The sequence below is a fragment of the Theropithecus gelada genome, chromosome 6 (genome assembly GCF_003255815.1).
Source record: "Theropithecus gelada isolate Dixy chromosome 6, Tgel_1.0, whole genome shotgun sequence".
NCBI lineage: Eukaryota > Metazoa > Chordata > Mammalia > Primates > Cercopithecidae > Theropithecus > Theropithecus gelada.
The window spans coordinates 109,062,422-109,085,747 of record NC_037673.1 but is presented as its reverse complement, the minus strand read 5'-3'; the positions used below and the strand labels follow the sequence as shown (position 1 = coordinate 109,085,747).

At 39.2% G+C, this 23,326-nt stretch overlaps 1 protein-coding gene across 16 annotated transcripts in view; it reads right to left on the bottom strand.

The window, feature by feature from the left end:
- APC (APC, WNT signaling pathway regulator) overlaps positions 1 to 23,326 on the bottom strand; it is a 144,319-nt gene that overhangs the window by 20,308 nt on the left and 100,685 nt on the right. For 8 of the 16 annotated variants that reach the window (XM_025387550.1, XM_025387548.1, XM_025387553.1 and 5 more), the window contains 3 exons: positions 10,194 to 10,292; positions 6,496 to 6,874; positions 3,899 to 3,994 (listed from right to left, as the gene is read on the bottom strand). In XM_025387550.1, the coding sequence (XP_025243335.1) occupies positions 3,899 to 3,994; positions 6,496 to 6,874; positions 10,194 to 10,292 (574 nt within the window). Of the gene's footprint in view, positions 1 to 2,540; positions 2,595 to 3,898; positions 3,995 to 6,495; positions 6,875 to 10,193; positions 10,293 to 15,450; positions 15,632 to 23,326 lie in introns of all 16 variants that reach the window. The other 8 variants (XM_025387558.1, XM_025387559.1, XM_025387560.1 and 5 more) reach the window with 3 other exon arrangements.

Sequence of the window (23,326 nt, the reverse complement as noted above, 5' to 3'; positions counted from 1 at the left end):
TAGACAGTGAACAAAAATCAGTCATTGTCTTTATGAAGAGCGTACAGATTGGAGCAAAGATAGATGAACTATGTAGAAGCACAGGGTGATATAATAGGTGGACTTAACCTAGACCTGGGATTAGGTTCCCTAAGAAAAAGGCTGAGGAAATAATGTTTTAATGTTTAAGTTGAAACGTAAAGGATGAATGTATATCTTTTTTAAATTTTTTTATTTTGGTAGAGACAGGATACCACTATGTTGCCCAAGCTGGTCGCGAACTCCTAGGTTCAAGTGATTCTCCTGCCTTGGTCTCCCAAAGTGCTGGGATTACAGGCATGAGCTACCAGGTCCAGCCAGATGAATGCATATGTAACAAGGGTGGGGAAGGAAGAAGAAAGACACATTCTAGGCAAAGGAAACAGCATGCAAAAGGGCCCCTGCGCCTGAAACATTTAACAGCAAGGAGAGGGCCACAAAATGAGGCTATAAACATGGGAAGATGCCAGATCACTTAAGACTTTATGTGCCATATCAAAGATTTTACGCAGAAAAAGGAATAATTAGATGCCTAAACAGATTACTATGGTTTCAGTGAACAAAATGGACTGTCAGTGGAAATGGGAAGAGAAGTAAGACAAAGTATTGCAGAACAGGAGAGATGATGGTGGCTTGGACTGGGGATGAAGAGAAGAGCGATGACTTAAGATATTTTTAAGTAGCAGAATTAAAGCAGTCAGTTGCTATTTGCAGGGGATAAGGATGGCATCATGAATGCCTTCCAAGATTTTGGTTTGAGCAACTGGGTTGGAATTTCTGAGAAAAGGAAACTGGGAAATGATGAGATTCAGGGATGCGAAAGATTATGAATTCACTTTGTGACAGTTGAGTTAGAAGTGTCTAAAATACCACCTAAGGGAAGATGTCACATAATCAGTTCAATAATGTGTCTAAAACTCAGGGAGAGAACTCAGATTGAGCTGTAAATTTGAAAATGAAAACAAAAACTGTAACAGAAGCATAGAGAGAAAGGAAGACAGCCTAGAGCAGAGCTTCAAGGAATTCCACCATTTTACACTTGGGTGAAAGAAAAGGAGCCTGTAAAGTAACTGAGAATTTTGACCCATGAAATTGACATGGAAGACCTTAAGACTGTGGCCTGGTATACTAATGAGATCGCCAAGATGTCGGGTATTTTAAAGCAGAGGATCAATACCACAACAAAACAAACTATGCCTTTTGTCTGTATAAAATCTTGCCTGGTATGACAATAACTGCGATACTTTCTTAAGAAAGATAAAATGCACCTAAAGAAGATGCCAAGAAGGCACGACATGATCAAAGAGTTGAGTACTCTTGTATGGAAAAACTAAAAATCTTAGGACTTGATACTGAAAATAAAGATTAAATAAGAATGTGGCAGATATCAAGAGATTCAGGAAGAACATGGCTAATAAAAAAAGAATATTCAAAAAAATTTAGACTATCAGATAAAAGAGGAAGTGCTTTTTGATTTCACACAAATGAAAAGATTTCAGAGAATTCTGAGGCATAGAATAGACTTCATAGGTTAAAACTATAAATGGATTTGCTAAAATATGCAAATTCATGACTGGATTGATACAATTAAAAAGTGGTTGCTCTAAGAAAAATCAGGATGTTTCATGGTAACACAAAGATGATGAACATGTCCTTCCACAATTTTCTTGGTGCCTGTTAGCAAACAGTGGTCTAAACAGACCAAAGTATTGCCCAATAGGGTAAAACCACCGATAGTAGAGCACCAACAGACTCAGGTGACATTCAACAGAATCCTTAATTTAGACTCTTATGAACAAAAGAAAGACTGATAATTTTAAAAAGTATATTACTTTTGTTTTATGTGGTTTAGATAGTCACCATTGGCATGAAATGCCTTGTTCTAAAATAAATATCACAGGCTCAACAAGAATATTCTATTGGTGTTTCACAAAATTTCCTGAACATAAGAATCAGCCAGGCCACTTATCACATTGATTCCTAGGCCCTTCCCCTGGAGATTCTATTTGCTACAAGGCCAGAAAATCTGCAGTTTGGTGAGTGCCTCTGGGTGATCATTATGATTAAGATATTTTGTGAAATATTAATGCAAATAAACCGTGAGTTCCTTGAAAGCCAGGACCAGGTCCTAATCATTATAAAAATCTAGTGCCTAGCACAGTTTCTGGGGTAGATTTGAGAATCAATAAACATACATCATGGAAATTATAGTCTAAAACTTCTAATACTAATAAGTGCAAACGTAAATGACTGATAGTTGTAGAATCTTCATATATGTACAAACGACCATCCCAGCTGACTGAACTAAGGAATTCCCCTTCACCTATTTGGGATTTCTTTTTTCCTTATCCCTTAATGCCAAAACCTTGTGCTGTCTTATACTATTATCTCCCTGCAATCCACAAACCCTAATCCTCCTTCTGCCCCAGTGCAAATCTGGAGGTAAGGAGTGAAAAGAAGGTAATCCCCTGTGGCTATGTCCCCAGCAGTCACACCCCCAGAGGCCCCATCCTGCTCCTCACCTGAAAGCCCCTGCCCTAGCTCCTGTGATGAAATGCCCCGGGTAGCCTTCCTACCTGAAGAAGGAAGAGGAACAAATACTGAGTCTAGGTTTTATTTTGAAATCCAGATAATTAATGTCTCAGTCCTAGTCTACAGTCCACTGGAACACAGGAACATTTACAGAATAACTTTTGAGGTATCTTAAAATTAAATGTTTTCCTGTTTATTCATGATTTTTTATCCCCTTCCTGTTATGATTAGCATTTTAAAAAATTTAAAATGTTCACAAATGCTGAGATTGTACTAAGGAGGGGAGAATTCATAAGATTAACTGAGATTCCACAGGAGACCAGGGGGAGGAAAGAGAATCAGGGAGGCCAATTGCTAGGCCACTAGGAAGGAAAGCATGGCCAGAGGGCAGGCCTGAAATCTTAAGGTGCAGAGCCTCCCAAAGTGATGACTCTGAAGGACAATACTTTTGGCTGTTCAGGTTCTCTGTGTAAGAGTCTCATGACTTCATCACTTTTAAGATAAATGACGAATGAAACGATGAGGGGGTAGGAATATAAAGTGGGAGTTGGAACATAATGTAACATAAACGGCACAAAATGCAAGGGCACAATTACACTAAAATGGGAATTAAGTGTATGGTTCCTGCTTGTGGCATGACTAGAGAGATCCAGTTCACATGAGATGGTTCAGCATGATGCAATTTATAAATACCACATGTACAAAATGAACCTACAAATCAAAAATTATATAAAAAATGGAGTGCACTGCTGGTTATATAAGGTTTAGTGCGTGAAAATACATACCTAAAGGAGTAATCATTCCAAAGTTAATGAAATGTTTCTGACTTAAAGCATAATACTTTTCTATATTAACCAGTTTCAAAGATACCAGGCTGCTTATGATGAAAATCCTGTAAAGTACCGATAACCATGAAGATAAATGAAAATCTTAATAATAATTCCCTCTGATGCTCATCAAAAGTGACTGAGTTCAATCACAATACACTAGCTCCACATTTCAAAATAATTCAAATTAACATCCTCATCAGCTGGCACACACAAAGTCTACTTTGGCAAAAGGGACAAAGAGTGACCCATTTTGTCATTTTTTTTCAATCTCTGGCTTCGATTTTGAAAAAGTTAGTATATGACAGGGTAGCAGTTGCTGTGATTCAGGATCCTTTCTCTGCTGGAAACCAGGGTACGTTTTTTTGCTACACAGAGGAAGCAGCTGATAGCAGAAGTTGGTGGCCTTATATCATAATTCATCAATGACTAAAAATCTTTATTTACTACACTGAATTTCTACCATGATTTAAAAATCCACCAGTAATTGTCTATGGCATTAAAAAACATTTTTGTCTTACCTAGTTCATTCATTGCATGTCTATGCTCTTCATCAAATGAAAGTTTCATTAGAACACACACAGCAGGACAGATCTGATGTTCAACAGGTGCTGGCACTGAAAAATAAAATCAACATAAACCATAATGCTTTGTTATTTAAAGAGCAATGATGTTTATCGTACTTTAAAAATATGCAGGGATCACTAGTATACCCCTAATTCATGGAATTTTAGTGGATCAAATATTTGCTGAAAGGACGAATAAATACTACAAATGTAGAACAAAAGGCTTTGTTTCCATAAAAATGTTTACCACTCATCTGCCCTTGACTAAGTCTCTTAGAATAAGTCTTGGAGGTTTATGCTATTACTCACATAGCTAATAATTTAAAATTATGTTGAGTATACAAAATAATAAAAACATTTTGGTATAAAATGATTTAATTTTGTTTATAATTTCTTTCTTTCTTTAAAAAAAAAAAAAACAAAAGAGGGTCTTGCTCTGTTGCCCAGGCTCAAGTGGAATGATCACAGCTTTCACTGCAGCCTTGTATTCCTGGGCTCAGGTGACCTTCCTGCCTCAGCCTCCGGAGCAGCTAGGACGACAGGCATACCCCACAGCCCCTAGCTAATTTTAAAAAATTTTTGTAGAGATAGGGTCTTGCTATGTTGCCTAGGGTAGTCTCAAACTCCTGGCCTTAAGTGCCGTTCCTGCCTGGGCCTCCCGAAGTGCTGGAATTACAGGTACGAGCCACTGTTTATAATTTCTATTTAAACTACTATCATGAGTGTGGGTTAAAAGCACATGGTGCTGGGTGAGGTGGCTCACACCAGGAATCCCAGCACTTTGGAACACTGAAGTGGGCAGATCCTTGAGTTCAAGGAGTTCAAGAACAGCCTGGGAAACATGGCAAAACTCCATCTCTTTAAAAAAAAAAAATTAGTCAGTTGTGGTGGCGCATGCTTGTAGTCCCAGATACTCTCAGGAGGCTGAGGTGGGACGAGTGCTTGAGTCTGGGAGGTTGAGGCTGCAGTGAACTGTGATTGCACCACTGCATTATAGTCTGGGCGCTTGTGTGAGACCATATCTCAATACAAACAGAAAAAAAAGCATATGGCTGTGTACAAATGTGATCTCTAATACAAAAAGTTAGACAGATATACTACAGAGTAAACAGAAATTTCTAAAAAGGGTGTCCAAGAAAATGTACCTCCACATTCAATACTATGCACAAGGTTTCAAAACTCATTTGACATAATTTTTTTAAAAAATCTCAAAAGAAATATTATTTTATTCTATTTAATTTTTTGAGAACAAATATCAAGAGTACAAAATGTGGGTCATTACATAATTGTGGATAGCCAAAGAAAACAATCCAGGAAGGCAATGTTCTCCCAGTAAAAATCTTACTAGTTCTCTCACCCTAGGACAAATAGGTATGAAAGGCAATCCCTTTTTTCTTATTCTTTTAAAATTTTTTAAAAATGAGACAGTGTCTCACTATGCTGCCCAGCTGGTCTTAAACTCCTGGGCTCAAGCAATCCTCCTGTCTCAGTCTCCCAAAGTGCTGGGATTACAGGCATGAACCACCACACCTGGCCTTTCTTATTCTTCAACATTTTTAGATTTCAAATAAATTCATCTTCATACCCAAGCTTTAAAAAATCTGCTACAGCTTCATAAGTCATGTTTGCATCATCTCCTCTTCACATCAATAGGCTGATACAGTAGGATCATCTACTTGTAGTGCACGTGTGTGTGTGTGTGTGTGTGTGTGTGTGTGAGTTCTTGTCAGGTGAAAGGAAGGTCTTACCTTACATACTTACTGCTTTTGGTTGTTGGCTACAGGAATGAAGTAAGTTATATCCCCACAGGTCCTAACTCCCGTGCTGCTCCTGAGAGAGCGGGGCTGGTGTCTAAGGGTCCCCTCCTGAGTGAAGAGCTGGGTGGATTATCACTCCCAGCAACTGGGGCCCACTGTCTACAGCTGGATGGTACAGCAGGAAAAGCACTGAGCTGAGAGTCAGGAGATCTGGGCTCTGTTCCTGGGTCTACCACTTACTAGGTGTGAGGGCCATGGTTAAGTCCTTCAGTTCTTTTGAGCCTGTTTTTTCATCTGTAAAATGGAGATAATACCTTCCCTTCCTACTTCACTAGGTTGTTGTGAGGGGCAAATAATATAACAGATGTAACGATGCTCTGTGTCTCCTGAATATAATGATATGCAAATGTAAAATATTATGGTTTGTACACTAATGGCTGAAGGAACTTACGTAAAGTCACTTTCATCTATGAAATGAGCTTCAGCTATGAAGTGAAAGATGGGCAACATAATTGCTCAAGTTCTTTCTAGCTCTACTAAGGCCCTACTATGCTATGACTGTATAAATTTCTCTTGACTTACTGTTCTTACAGTAGTGCACATAACATTTCCTTTGCTAAATTTTTCTAGGGAAATACAGACTTAATCTTTTAAACATGATAGTAGCACAAATGGCTGATGTGAATTTCCTCCTCTTAGTCATAAAGACAGCATATTAACTAAAAATGTTTTCTATTTAAAAATCTCACATTTGCTTTGAAACATGCACTATGATGTACACCAAAGAGAACATACTTGGATTTTTGTCCTGGTCCATGCCTTGTTCATGAGCTTCCTGCCACTCCCAACAGGTTTCACAGTAAGCACGTATCTGTTCCAAAAGATGAAGGACTCGGATTTCACGCCTGCCTCTCTTGTCATCAGGCTGTGAGTGAATGATGTTGTGGAGTGCTGCACTGGCCCTGGCCCGAGCCTCTTTACTGCCCCGGGAATTTCCCAACAATACAGAGTCTTTGTCATTGCCATGTAAAAGCTGGATGAGGAGAGGAAGACATCCAGACTGTCGCATGGATATACAGCTGTCTTGGGAGCTAGACATAGCTAGCAAAGTTCGCGACATATCATCCTTATCATGAGTACCAAGCATTGACAACAATGAATACACCATTTCCACCTGTGGGCCAAATGAGTTTAGAAACAAAATTATGACTTTAATATCCAAAAGCCAAAAACCAATTAAGTGATGAATGGGATATTTACTGTAACTTTAAAAACACAAAACAACCCCCCCCCCAAAAAAAAACCCGAAAACCTTTCCAGGATGAAGTAATCAGTGTTATTTCAAAATCTATGTATCATCACCAGTTTGTTTATGTGAGTAAATAATATGAGTGGTAAAATACAGTATTAAAAGAAAAAGTAGGTTTTTGCATACTCACTAACTGTTAGTGCTGTTTGCCTAGATCAGTTGGTGCTAATCCACTGACTATTATCAGGGAAAAACAACTGATTTCACATACATAGAGAACGCAGTTTAGCTAAATTCTCTACAGAATTTAAAATTTTATCTTATTTCTTTTAATCTATACCCATAAGCAATAAATAGAAAACATTTCTGCAACAATTTTAAGTACTAATTCTTAGCAATCATTAATTCTCGTCAGATGATAATACTGTTAAAATTATATGATTATAAATTTTAAAATGTTTTGTCATAAAAAGGAAAATGCCATGATCATACAGAGTGAGAGCTGGGATTTGTAGTCAGTTTTTTAAAAAGCAACCAGTAAGTACTAATTACTCTCTGACAATAAATTCTAAGTATTTACTTAGAAGCCGATTAGAAACAGGAAAATGGCACCCAGTTATCCTGGACCATGGTCCACTCATTTTAAAGCTACAGGGTATTACATAAAAGAAGAGGCTATTATATAAAGAATGCATCATCTCCATAACTCAGTGGTTCTCAATTCGGGGCAATTTTGCCCCCATCAGGACACATTTGACAACATCTTGGAGACATTTTTGGTTGTCACAATTGCAGGACAGGTATTTTAGGGCAATCTAGTGGGTAAGCACCAGGGATGTTACTATACATTCTACAACGCAACAAAGAATTATCTAGCCAATAGTGCTGAGGTTTAGAAATGCTGCTTTAAATGTGTAAATACACACATACCTTTAGATATGAAAATTTTAGGAAGGCAGTATAGGACTGTGGATAAATGGGTTTTCATTGGAGCTAGGCTCAAATTTTGGCTCCACCTCTTAGGAGCAAGCTGTGGTGCTATTATTGTCAAGCTATTTGATTTCTCTGAGCCTCAGCTTTCTGAGCTGCAAAATGGAGAAATTTACCTACCTAACAATGTTTTCTCCATTAACCTGAAATAAAATAATACATGTATAGGACAGTAGCTGGCATTCAAAATACATACTAGGGTCTTAATATTATCATGCATAAATGACTTCAAAAAGAAACAGTATTCTAATTGCCAGTTTTCATACAATAGTGCTCTTGAATATTCAAGATTTTTTTTACAGTAAAAACTACATGTTGAGGTTAGACAGATCTGGAATTAAATTTCCATGCCTAAAACTTTTTTTGCTTGTTTTCTCATTTAGAGAAATATGAATACTTCACAGAATTTTGGAGGGGACCAGAGATAATGTACACACAACTCCTGGCACAGTTACTGGCATATAAGAGGTTCCAAGAAGTATAAACAGGATTAAGCCTCATAGTGAGAATATCATTGATTATTCTAAAATCATTACTTAAATCAACATTAGTTATTTCAGTAATACATTTCCCAAGAGCTATTATATTATTTACAGTAAAGAAAGAGTATACAGAGTATGCTGTGAAAACAATTAATGGAATTCGAGTTAACCAAAACTATATTGTTTAGTAATAGTAGAATTTCATTTCATCTTAGTTAATTTAAAAATCTCTGACGGGCCGGGTGCAGTCGCTCACGCCTGTAATCCCAGCACTTTGGGAGGCAGAGATGGGTGCATCATCTGAGGTCAAGTGTTTGAGACCAGCCTGGCCAACATGGCGAAACCCCATCTCTACTAAAAATACAAAAAAAATTAGCCAGGCGTGGTGGCATGCACCTGTAATCCCAGCTACTCAGGAGGCGGAGGCAGGAGAATCACTTGAACCCAGGAGGTGGAGGTTGCAGTGAGCCAAGATCGTGCCACTGTACTCCAACCTGGGCAACAGAGCAAGACTCTGTTTCAAAAAATAAAAAATAATAAAATAAAATCTCTGACTTTAAAATAATAAAGTAACTATATTTTCCTCTTTTTTTTTGAAATGGAGTTTTGCTCTTATTCCCCAGGCTGGAGTGCAATGGTGCAATCTTGGCTCATTGCAACCTCTGCCTCCCAGGTTCAAGCAATTCTCCTGCCTCAGCCTCTCGAGTAACTGGGATTACAGCCCTGTGCCACCACGCCCAGCTAACTGTGTATTTTTAGTAGAGATGGAGTTTCACCATGTTGGTCAGGCTGGTTTTGAACTCCTGGCCTCACGTGATGCACCCACTTCGGCCTTCCAAATTTCTGGGATTACAGGCGTGAGCTACCACATCTGGTCTAAAGTAAGTATTTTCTTTTCAAACACTATTCCCAAATCCTAAAATATTTGCTAGCATCTAAGAAAGATACTCTAATGAAACTCACTTATCAGCATGAAATAACACTCAACTTCAACAACTTTTCCATTCACCTCAATACATATTTACTCACGTGCAGGCACCATCTTAGACACAGCAAAAGACAAGTAAAAAAACATTTCTTTATTTCCAAAAGGCAGGTTCATGCAAATTGTTAGTGATTCAAATGAGGTAGATGGATCACATGGGGAGGTAAGAGGACTTTGGGAATCAGAAAATGTTTTGTAAAAAAGCAAAGCCCAAGAAGAGTTTTGAAGGCTGGCTAGGATTCTGACAGACATTTATGGTGGTCCCCACCAGTGCAGGCAAGGAAGGGAGGTGTAAAGTCCTTCAGGAAGAAGGAAGTGAGCCAGTTTGGCTGGAACTCAGTATTCTTGCAGATAAGTGGATGGAAAGACTGAAAAAGAATTAAAAATTAGGTAATCTGGCACTCTTTATAATCCTGATTTTTCCTTTGTTTATGCTTCTTTGTATAAAAAGATGTCATTTCTTTAAGAGACTGTGAATCAGAATTCTCCACTAGAAAGTGGTGTAATCTCAGCTCACTGCAACCTCTGCCTCCTGGGTTCAAACTATTCTCATGCCTCAGCCTCCTAAGTAGCTGGGACCACAGGTGTGTGCCACCACGCCGGCTAATTTTTGTATTTTTAGTAGAGATGGGGTTTTGATATGTTGCCCAGGCTGGTCTTGAACTCCTGGCCTCAAGTGATCCACCTGCCTTGGTGGGATTACAGGTGTGAGCCACTGCACCTGGCCAAGAATGTCTTAGCAAAGTATTCATGGCATTAGTGACCAGGGTTTCTAATCTTCTGTTACCTTGGTTCCCAGATGACTTGTCAGCCTTCGAGGTGCAGAGTGTGTGCTACTAGAACTCAAAACACTGGCTGTTTCGTGGTCCATTCGTGTAGTTGAACCCTAAAAATTAAGCAAATTATAGATAGTATAATTTAGACTATAGGTAAATACAGATAACTTCATGTTAAGGTACTCCAAATGAAGTGTCTTTATGATAAAGAAATAAATACATCATAAAAAGTATGACCATTATAACTGTTCAAACTATTTTTTACTTATAAGCTTACTAAGTATATTTTAGAGAAAAACTAAAGAAAAGAGGATTTCTTGCATATGAGCATTAAACTGCAGTATGGACTTAACCAAAGACTGAAGAAATTCTAGGGTAGTAATTTTTCATAGATCAAAATAAATAAAACCACATTCAGATAAGTTCACTGATGAAAAGCAATGAAGGAATGTTCAAATTCTGAAATGCTCCAAATTGCCAGAAAACTAAGTATGAATTTGCTATAGTCCAAGTTCTCTAAGATCTCACAGTTTAGAAAGGGCTGTTTGAAACTTTTACTGGAGAAAGACATGAAAAAAATAAATGACTGCAGTGCAATATAATATAAACACCACAGTAGAGGAATGAACAAAATACTGAGGGAAAACAGGAAGAAAGAAATTACTGCTTAGGGACTATTAGAGGCTGTATAAAATCAGTAACAGTTAAGGTAGGCATTTTGCGACAGGAGACTGACTGATGGAAGAGACTGTGCAAAGGTACAAATATGGAGAGCGTGGAGTGTTCCAATGTAACGTGAATAGAACACAAGGTGTATGGTCAGAGATAAAGATTGGGTTAAATCAATAAGTATCTTGTGTCATTTCAAAGACGTTGCTGTCAAGCTGTGGAGTCACTGGACTTCAGGTAGGAGAATGGTACAATCAGAATTATGTCTTAAAAACAGCATGGAGAGATCACAGGTAGGAAATGAGGGAGAGGGTATTTTCAGTAGTTGAGTGGTTCTGAGGGCACAAACTAAGGCAGTGATAATAGAGAAGTGGGGATGCTCTTGAAGGATATTCAGGGGGTCAAATTAATTGGCTTGAATAACTTGACTGGATGTGAGTAAAGAGGCTGGGAGTCAAGGACAACTTGGAGGTGCCAAGCTTGGATAAATGGATAAGTAATGATGCTATTAATGGATATTGGAAACTCAGAAATAAACGATGGCTTTCATTTGGGAACTGAGCTCACCTTTGAATCTGACATCCAGTAAGAATGCCCAATGGGCATCTGAAAACATAGGATGCAACTCGGGACATGAGCTGGAGTTGCAGATAAATATCTGGGACCCCATAGCTAAATCCATTCATTAATAATTAAGGAAATGACTCTAAGAATAGTGTCAGCAATATTTGCAGGCACTCTTTTGCAGTTCTCAACCTTGTAAAACGAAAAGCTAAAATGTAAGTTATTTGAGGACAGAAACTTTATTCTGTTCACTGCTGCATTCTTAGTACCAAGGGTGATCTTAGGATTAGTAGGTATCCACAAAATATTTGTTGAATTATAAATAAATGAGGAGCTATTAGTAAAATCCATAAGAATGTCAAGATGCAGGACATCATCCGAGTTGTCTTTCAGATATATATGCTCTGGCTAATTGGAGAAGGGAAGAGAAAACCACAATGGGAGTAAAAGGTTCTGAGGACCGTGAGATGGCACCTCCTACTCTAGAGGGTACAAGGGGTAGAATTTTGGAACCAACACACCTTATAATTTCCTTTTGTGCATAAACTTCACTTTTGGTGATTTTTTCTTTTTCTGTCTTTCTTTTTTTTTTAGAGATGAGGTTTCACTGTTTCCCAGGCTGGCCTTGAACTCTTGGGCTCAAGTGATCCACTCACCTCAGCCTCCAGAGTAGCTGGGACTATAGGAATGAGCCTATGAGCCTAGCTATGGTGACATATTAGAAACTTTTCTTCTCTGTTAGCTAGCAACCTAAACTGTTTGCCAGTTAATTTCCACTTTGGTAGACAACATAGGAAACTGCTAACAATGCATTCCTAAGTGATTTGTCAGGATTTTTACCAAGTAATAATTAAGTGCTCATACAGAGATTTCTGAATTCTTCATAAATTCCTTGTTCAAATTTGTTATAAATTTGTTATAAAGTCCTTAAATAGGTGATACTCCAAAGTTATTTTTTATGAGGGCTGCTTAGAACTTCTGTATAAGTCATGTTATAAGCTAAGGTGAGGTTTTCCTGACTAGTACACAAAACTATTTTAGACCATCATTCACAATAATTAGCTATTTTAGATCAGCATTTTTAAGAGAAAACTACATTTGTCAAAACTCATTCAACTGTACACTTAAAATGGATACATTTTATCACACACTAATCTTTCTTCAATAAAAGTGATCTTTAAAAAATCCTAACTTGAGAGGTTTTAAAAAATATGTCCCCATATAAAAGCAAGAAAATCCATTCTTCATTTTATTCATATTCACATAGGGAAGTCTGGGGTTGGACTGAGAATACTAGCCCAGAGACCAGAGTGGCTCCCCTTTCCAGTCTCTACTTCCTTTGTGGGTCTGGACTCTTTACGCTTCAGGGACACTTCTAGGACAAAACTAATTACTAATCCTCCTTAGGGAAGGGAAAAGAGGCATCAAGGAAAGACTCATCTTACATCTCTTTCCACTGCCACCAGCTATTGACTGCTTCTGGAATGGTCTTTAAATCCACATGCAACCAAGCAACAAATATTGCCCGAGCCCCTGCTACTTTCCAGGTAGTATGCTAGTCACCAGGGATATAACTAAGACATTCTCAACCACACTACACACAGTATCTAGATGAGAAGCTGAACATGAAAATACGTGTGGGTAAGTGCTTTGACAGAAACTGTATGAACACACAGGAAGACGCACAATTCAGTCTTGGTTCCTGAAAAAGTGGCATCTGAATTTGGACTTGAACCATGAGGAGTAATTTAGTTAATAATAAGAATGAGGGAGATTAGCCACAAGGCAGCCCAGGCAGAGGCAGAGGCATAAGCAAGGGTCAGAAAGAACATGGTATATTTGTGTTTGTGTGTGTGTGGAGAGGAAGGGGAGGGAGAACTACAAATAAATCTGAACATAAGGAGCTCACTCTGGTTGTAATTAATAGAGGTAGATCTGAGGGACCGAGACTCAGGCTAAGGAGGATAGTTGGGGCTTTTTTAGTAAATTCAGACAAGGAACCTTTTTCTTGGTCTATAGAAGGGAAATGAGTCTTTGTCCTGAAGCAAACACACAATCTTTGAAGATGTCTAAATATCTTTACTGTTTGTAGGTAGCCTCCGGGATAGATCTTTGCCTCCTGGTATTCATGCCCTTTTGTAATTCCTTCCCCTTTAGTCTTGGCTAGATTTAGTGACTTGCTTCTAGTGAATAAAATGCTACAGAAGTGATGAGAAGCACTCTCAAGGTAAGGTTACAAAGACGTGGCTTCCATCTTGGGCACCTCTCTTGTTCCCTCTGAGGGAAGCCAGTTACTATGCTGTGAACTGCCCTGTGGTGAGGCCCATGTAACAAAGAACTGATGTCTCTCTGGCTGACACCCAATGAGGATCTGAGGCCTCCAATAGCCATAAGTGAGCTTAGAAGCAGATCCTCCGGTTATGCCCTGAGATGACTGCAGCCCCAGCCAATACCCTGAAGTCTTGTGGGAAACCCTGAACCAGAGACAGGCAGCTCAGCTGCACCAGGATTTGTGATCCATAGAAGCAAAAATAAGTGTCTAGTAATGCTGTTAAGTTTTGGGGGCAATCTGTTATGCAGCAATAGCTAACTAATGTACTACTTGAAACAAAAGAAAACAGGAGGTTTAATTACGAAACAAGGGAAAACTTGTTTCCACAATAAAACATGTTTCTGACATTCATTTCAGTGTAGACACCAAATATTTTCTAAGCTTCAGTCTTAGTTATCTTCCTATGTAGCTCCTGGATTTTGAGACACTCCTCATTCCCCATCTGTCTCAGGAGAAATTCAGATGTATTTATTATTAGGAGATACCAAGGGGTACACATACCCGTACTCTCTATGAGCCTAGAACTTGGTCCATGAGAATCTATCTTTCTTGGGTGTTTTATTAAGGCTAGACCTGAGCCAACTTCTTTCAGAGTGACTTTCAGAGGGACCAGAGTCTCCCTATCCACAAGAAATGGTTAATAACTTCCTAAGAATTGTTTCCCACCCAACTCATAACTAAATTCTTCAGAAACTTGAGTGTGATGGACTTTCTCACAACCTCAAGACCTGCTAAGTCAGTCATGATTGCACATCCCTTGAATCAGCCTTGCTCACTGTCCAAAGATAGAAGCACTTGCTGTGTCATTCCTGACTCTCAGTGTCAAACTGTGTGAGACCCTATTTCCCACTGTCCTTTTTCCTATCCAACCTTCCTGTAGAATCCACGTTAAATGCTTTATAAATACCCATACATCCTCAACTTTTTACTTCATGCTCCTTTTATTTCCTGGTCTTCAACTTTCTCTAAGACGTTGCTTTTTTTTTTGAGATGGAGTCTTGCTCTGTTGCCCAGGCTAGAGTGCAGTGGTATGATCTCAGCTCACTATCAGCTCTGGCTCCCAGGTACAAGTGACTCTCCTGCCTCAGCCTCCAGAGTAGCTGGGATTATAGGCATGTGCCACCACTCCTGGCTAATTTTGTATTTTTAGTAGAGACAGGGTTTCACCATGTTGACCAAGCTGGTCTCAAACTCCTGACCACAAGTAAGACATTGCTTCTTTGAAATGACTAGTAAATCCAACATATTTCTATATATTTCAGGTTGGATTTCTTTTGGTTATCACTTTCATAATTCTCTTCCTAGTTTTTAACAGCTTTGCACTGCAGTTATTCTATCCCACTTGTCTGGAAACATTGCAACTACAGATGAATCCAACTGTCTGTTTTCTCTACACCCTGACATGAAGTGCCGGGCAGCATTCAAGAAATGTGAGCATGTGAGAAACTTAGGTAACTCAGTAGGATGCTGTCGATATACATTTATGGTCACCAATATACCTAGACCCTCCATGCCATAACTGCCATCTTTTTGTTTCCCTTGTCAGCTCTCCTTTCTTTGGCTATTTCTGATATCCTTCATTTTGTATTATACAAAACTGTGGCTCTTCTTCTCTTACTGCATATAACTTCTACATTATAGAAAAATAGAAGCCAACAGACAAAATTTCCTCAACTTCTTGCTAACCAGAACCTTAAAATTACCTGCATATATATCCATCTCCACCTTCTGCTGTGAAATCAGAGTTCCCCTCCTCCTATCTAAGGTCCATCCCTTTAGATGTGCTCTGGATCCTTTCTCTCATTTCTCTTTGATCTTAGTGATCTTCAGCTCTTCTCTACTGGCTCCTTTCCATCAGCATTCAAACATCCTCATCTTTTCTATCTTAAAAAACAGAAATAAATTTTCTCTCAAACTTATAGTCTGTATCAGTTAATGATCTTTTCTCTCTTGGGCAGTTCACATCTAGACATCTTTACAGTTAGCTAAAATTGCTTTCTTCTACTTTTTGTTTTCAGATGGAGTCTTGCTCTGTCGCCAGGCTGAAGTGCAGTGGCAGGATCTCGGCTCACTGCAACTTCTGCCTCCCGGGTTCAAGCGATTCTCCTGCCTCAGCTTCCCGAGTAGCTGGGATTACAGGCACACGCCGCCATGCCCAGCTAATTTTTGTATTTTTAGTAGAGACGGGTTTCACCATGTTGGCCAGGATGGTCTTGATCTCCTGACCTCATGATCTGCCCATCTCGGCCTCCCAAAGTGCTGGATTATAGGTGTGAGCCATCATGCCTGGCTGCTTCTCTTCTACTTTTTAACCTTCCATTTAACTTCAGCTCACTCCAATATAATATAGTAGGAAAGAAGGCCCAAGGAAATTGCATTTGACAAGATCAGCAATGAACTTTTTTTTTTTTTTTTTTTTTTTTTTTTTTTTTGGTGAAACCCAAGGTGATTTTTTAGTCCTCGTGGCAACTGTGGAAATTGTTAACTTTTCCCTCTTTTTTGGAACAATATTATTCTACTGCTTTGGAATTTTAGCCTAGGTATTCATCTTCTCACTGTATACTCACTGGGGATGTAAAAATCTTTAATACCTTTAATTACCAATTCTTTACCCTTCCTCTCAATTCCAAATCTAATAGCCTACCTCATATTTCTACTTTGTGTGTTTATTTTTTTGAGACAGGGTTTCACTCTGTTGCCTAGGCTGGAGTGCAGTGGCATGATCTCAGCTCACTGCAGTCTTGACCTTCCAGGGTCAGATAATCCACCTCGGCCTCCCAAGTAGCTGGGACTGCAGGCACATGCCACCATGGGTGAGTAATTTTTTTTTGTATTTTTTGTAGAGACAGGGTCTCCCTATGTTGCCGAGACTGGTCTCAAACTCTTGGGTTCAAGTGATTCACCTGCCTTTGCTTCCGAAAGTGCTGGGATTACAGGCGTGAGCTACTGCACCCAGCTGCATTTCTGCTTTGATGTCTCAGACCTAACATCTTTAAAGTTTAACTTAACATTTTTTTCAAAACTAGACTCTTATTTTCTCTCACAAACCTCCTCCTTATCTAGCGTTATTACTAAATTGCCTACCCTTCTAGCTGCCTAACAGAAACCTAGGAGTAATTCTTGACTTCTCCTTCCCCCTAAACACTCATATCCAATCCCTAAGCTTGACTGATTCTACTTCTTGAATATTCTCAGATACTGAAATCTACCAATTTATAAGACATACAGATTATAAAGAAACATGTTGAAGTATATCATGGGGAGTTATCAGCAAAACCGAGAGTATGAGACACTATAAAAAAAACCTTTGGAAGCCAGGCATGATGGCTCACATCTGTAATCCCAGCAACTCAGGAGGCTGAGGCAGAAGGGCTGCTTGAGATCAGTTTGAGTTCAAGACCAGCCGGGGGAACAGAGGGAGGCCTAGGGCATGGTGGTGAGCACCTATAGTGCCAGCTACTCGAGAGGATTGCTTGAGCCCAGGTGTTCAAGGCTTCAGTGAGCTGTCATTGTGCCACCGCACTCTAGCCTGGGTGACAGAGTGAGATACTGACTAAAAAAACAAAACCAAAAATAAAACCCCAGGAAACCATAAAGAAAAAAGAAAAACAACTTTAGTTCTTCAATAACTAAGTGTCCATAAAACAAAAAGAAGGAACATACAGATTAGAATGACATCAGAGATACACTAATTCCTATTCACGGACCTTATCTGGACCCTGAGGCAAATAAACTGTGAAAAAGACATGAAACAACTACAAGTTTGAATACTGACTGGATAGATGATGCTATTAAAACAATTACTGTCAGAGTCTTTGGAGATGTAATAATGGCACTGCAGTTATTTATTTTTTTAATTTTTTAATTTTTTTGAGACAGAGTCTCACTTTCTTGCCCAGGCCAGAGTGCAGTGGCACTATCTTGGTTCACTGCAACCTCTGCCTCCCAGATTCAAGTGACTCTCCTGCCTCAGTTTCCCGAGTACCTGGGACTACAGGTGCACACCACCACTCCCGGCTAATTTTTGTATTTTCAGTAGAGACAGGGTTTCACCATGTTGGCCAGGCTGGTCTCGAACTCCTGACCTCAAGTTATCCGCTCGCCCCAGCCTCCGGAAATGCTGAGATTACAGGTGTGAGCCACCGCACCTGGCCAGTTATATATTTCTAATAAGTACTTTTATCTTTTGTAAATACACAGTGAAATAGGGAAGAAGTGATGATGATGACTGGAATCTTGTTAAAAAGTAAATTGGGAGGTTAAGGTGAATGGGTTACATGTGGATATGAACCACTATATTACTGTCTTTGTATATGTTTAAAATTTTCCGTAAGAAAAAGTTTTAAAAACCAGTGGCAGCAGAGTGGGTTTTTCTATCATTCCATCTTTTTCCTACTTTTAATTGAACTTTATTATTATATACTGGCTATTACCAGAGACCTGGTTCTAAATTTCAAATAGAAAAGCTGGGGTTGCTTGAAAAAAAGAAAAAATAGTGAAAGAAAAAATGGATTAAAAACTTCTATATCTATAAACCATATAAAGATAGGAAAAGATATCTCAGAAGTATTATTAAATGACAGAAGTAAGTTGTAGTATAGTATAAAAAATAATGTTTATGTAAAAAATTATATAAGGTTGATTCAAAAGTAACAATGTAACTTATAAGAAGAATAAAAAGTACTGGAAAAACTAATCTCTTAAATTCCCCAAATAACAAATTACAAAAACCTAGAACTCTCTAACATACAATTACCATAGTAAACTGTCAAATTATAATTGTCATAGAAACACTCTGACGTATAGAAGATATTTAGTTAAAACTTTCCAAGGGCTGGGCATGGTGGTGCACGCCTGCAGTCCCAGCAATTTGGTTTTACCTTTTTTTTTTTTTTTTTCCTTGAGACAGAGTCCTGCTCTGTTACCCAGGCTAGAGTGCAGTGGCACAATCTCAACTCACCGCAACCTCCACCTCCTGGGTTCAAGCGATTTTCCTGCCTCGGCCTCCCAAGTAGCTGGGATTACAGGTGCATGCCACCAAGCCCGGCTAATTTTTGTATTTTTAGTAGAAACGAGGTTTTGTCATGTTGGCCAGGCTGGTCTCGAACTCCTGACCTCAAGTGATCCACCCATCTCAGCCTCCCAAAGTGCTGGGATTACATGTGTGAGCATCGTGCCCAGCCAATCCCAGCACTTTGGGAGGCCAATGTTGGAGGATTACTTGAGCTTGGGAATTGAAAACCAGCCTGGACAACACAGTGAGATCCTGTCTCTATAAAAAATTTAAAAATCAGCCAGGCGCAGTGGTATGCACCTGTGGTCCCAGCTATCTAAGAGGCTGAGGTGGAGGAATGGCTTCAGCCTGGGAGACAGAGATTTCAATGAGCCGAGACTGCACCACTGTACTCCAGTCAGAGTACAGTGACAGAGTGAGACCCTGTCTCAAAAAATAAATAAATAAATAAATAAATAAATAAATAAAGTTGAGAACCAACAAATAAATTATACACATAGTTATATGCTAAGCAAACAGGGATCTGGCCTGTATAATTACTCCTAAGCTTTTCCTTCCATTTAACTTCCATGAGAGAGTAAAAACAGATCAAGAAACCCTTTATTTAGCAGGGATATTAGTCGGCCTTCCACACACCAAATATTTATTGTTATCTACTATTTATCAGGGACTGTGGGGGTATGAAAATAACAAAACTAGATAGAATCCGTGCCATTCTGGAGCTTACAGTCTAGTGGGGGAAACAAAAATACTAATCAAGTCATCACACAAATTAATGTAAAACTGCAAATGTAGTAATCTTCAAAGGAGAGGAACATGCTGTGACAGCCTATGATAGTGAGATTTGATCTAGCCGAGCCTCTCTGAGAAACTGGTGCTTAAGCTCCGACACACATGAACTGGTGCTAACTGAGCAAAATGGGATGAACCAAGCACTACATGAAACAGTTATAGATGTGTACAGGCTGTGGTAGGAGAAGGCCCAGTAAATATGAGGTACTGAGAGAAGGCCAGTATGGAGATGTGAGAGCAAGATGCGACATAAAGCTGACAAGATAGGTAGGGGCCAGGTTGCCTAAGTCACAATAAATGGTTATCATTTTTCTAACAATCAAGGGAAGCCAATGAAGGATTTTTCAAAGAGAATGATTGTGGGCAGGAAACCAGGTGAGAGAAGGGGTAGAATACATTCCCACGCGGTGGTGAAGAGAATTACTCTAGGACAAAACTTTGGCAGAGCACACTACTGTGATCCTGAGAAAGTCAAAGAGACTGATTTTCATTTTGAATTAGTGTTGGTGGCTGTCTTTTGAGCAAATAATAAAACAAAACAAACTAATCAATCCCAAGAGGCGGTCATATGTATAGATCCTATTTAGATGAAAGGACTATTGGAACAACAAATCACGGTCCCACAGATACAGGTCGCACATTTACATCAGGATCTCGGAATAGCTGCAATATTGTTTTAAAACAGTGACTGAAGACATGATTGTATATTTAGAAAACCCCATCGTCTCAGCCCAAAATCTCCTTAAGCTGATAAGCAACTTCAGCAAAGTCTCAGGATACAAAATCAATGTGCAAAAGTCACTAGCATTCTTATACACCAATAACAGACAAACAGCCAAATCATGAGTGAACTCCCATTCACGATTGCTTCAAAGAGAATTAAATACCTAGGAATCCAACTTACAAGGGATGTGAAGGACCTCTTCAAGGAGAACTACAAACCACTGCTCAATGAAATTAAAGAGGACACAAACAAATGTAAGAACATTCCATGCTCACGATTAGGAAGAATCAGTATTGTGAAAATGGCCATACTGCCCAAGGTAATTTATAGATGCAATGCCATCCCCATTAGGCTACCAATGACTTTCTTCACAGAATTGGAAAAAACTACTTTAAAGTTCATATGGAACCAAAAAAGAGCCCACATTGCCAAGACAGTTCTAAGCCAAAAGAACAAAGCTGGAGGCATCACACTACCTGACTTCAAACTATATTACAAGGCTACAGTAACCAAAACAGCATGGTACTATTACCAAAACAGAGATATAGACCAATGGAACAGAGCAGAGCCCTCAGAAATAATACCACACATCTACAACCATCTGATCTTTGACAAATCTGACAAAAACAAGAAATGGGGAAAGGATTCCCTATTTAATAAATGGTGCTAGGAAATCTGGCTAGCCATTAGTAGAAAGCTGAAACTGGATCCCTTCCTTACACCTTACACAAAAATTAATTCAAGATGGATTAGAGACTTACATGTTAGACCTAAAACCATAAAAACCCTAGAAGAAAACCTAGGCAATACCATTCAGGACATAGGCATGGGCAAGGACTTCATGTCTAAAACACCAAAAGCAATGGCAACAAAAGCCAAAATTGACAAATGGGATCTCATTAAACTAAAGAGCGTCTGCACAGCAAAAGAAACTACCATCAGAGTGAACAGGCAACCTACAGAATGGGAGAAAATTTTTGCAATCTACTCATCTGACAAAGGGCTAATATCCAGAACCTACAAAGAACTCAAACAAATTTACAAGAAAAAAACAAACAACCCCATCAAAAAGTGGGCAAAGGATATGAACAACACTTCTCAAAAGAAGACATTTATGCAGCCAACAGACACATGAAAAAATGCTCATCATCACTAGCCATCAGAGAAATGCAAATAAAAACCACAATGAGATACCATCTCACACCAGTTAGAATGGCGATCATTCAAAAGTCAGGAAACAACAGGTGCTGGAGAGGATGTGGAGAAATAGGAACACTTTTACACTGTTGGTGGGATTGTAAACTAGTTCAACCATTATGGAAAACAGTATGGCGATTCCTCAAGGATCTAGAACTAGAAATACCATTTGACCCAGCCATCCCATTACTGGGTATATACCCAAAGGATTATAAATCATGCTGCTATAAAGATATATGCACACATATGTTTATTGCGGCACTATTCACAATAGCAAAGACTTGGAACCAACACAAATGTCCATCAATGATAGACTGGATTAAGAAAATGTGGCACATATACACCATGGAATACTATGTAGTCATAAAAAGGATGAGTTCGTGTCCTTTGTAGGGACATGGATGCAGCTGGAAACCATCATTCTCAGCAAACTATCGCAAAAACAGAAAACCAAACACCACATGTTCTCACTCATAGGTGGGAACTGAACAATGAGAACACTTGGACATAGGAAGGGGAACATCACACACCGGGGCCTGTTGTGGGGTTGGGGGAGGGGGGAGGGATAGCATTAGGAGATATACCTAATGGAAATGACGAGATAATGGGTGCAGCACACCAACATGGCACATGTATATATATGTAACAAACCTGCACGTTGTGCACATGTACCCTAGAACTTAAATTATAATAAAAAAGAAAAAGAAAAAAAAACAAAACAGTGACTGAAAGTAACCAGATAGTATTAGCAGCATTAGTGTCATACAAACACCAATTTGGTGGGCAAGTCTACGATTGCTACTGCTAAACAAACATGCTTATGTTTACCTCTGAATCCATAGCACTATCAGAGTTCATCACTTAAAGGAGGAATGAATACCGGGCCCTGATTTACTATTTTCAATAGATCTTCTCCTCTGCCATCCCTATACTGACATCAAAGACATGATGTATGTCATGGTAGGACTCTGAAGTAAGACAACCTAAACTACCACACAATGGAAATCAAGACAGTGCTTTCTTCTATTTTCCCAAAATGAAAATGGTTTTTAGTTGTTATAAATTATAATAATACACGTTCATTACAAAAAATAAAAAATACACAAAAGAATAAGAAAGTAAAACCCACAAAAACCCCAGCACTCAGAGGTAACTATTGATAACATTTTAAAGAACATTCTCCCGCACATTTCTCTATGCATATACACACATCATACATATGTATAATGAGATCATACACACTTGCTTTTAAATTTTTATTTTTTAGACAAAAAATAAAAATAAAAAAATATTTTTTGCCCTGTTACCCAGGCTGGAATGCAGTGGCGTGATCATAGCCCACTGCAGCCTTGACCTCCCAGGCTCAAGTGATCCTCCCACACGGCCTCCCAAGTAGCTGGGACTACCACACATGGCTAATTTTTATTTTATTTTTTTTTTGTAGAGACGAAGTCTCCCTATGTTGCCCAGGCTGAACTCGAACTTCTACCCTCAAGCAATCCTTCCCGCTTGGCCTCTCTAAGTGTTGAGATTATAGTTGTGAGCCACCACGCCCAGCACACTTGCTTTTTTTAAACTAAAAAAGTCGTAATTGGCCGGGCGCAGGGGCTGATGCTTGCAATGCCAGCAATTTGGGAGGCCGACGCAGGCGGATCACGAGGTGGAGAGATTGAGACTATCCTGGTCAACACGGTGAAACCCTGTATCTACTAAAAATACAAAAATCAGCTGGGTATGGTGGTGGGCACCTGTAGTCCCAGCTACTCGGGAGGCTGAGGCAGGAGAATTGCTTGAACCTGGGAGGCAGAGGTTGCAGTGCACTGAGATCGCACCATTGCATTCTAGCCTGGTG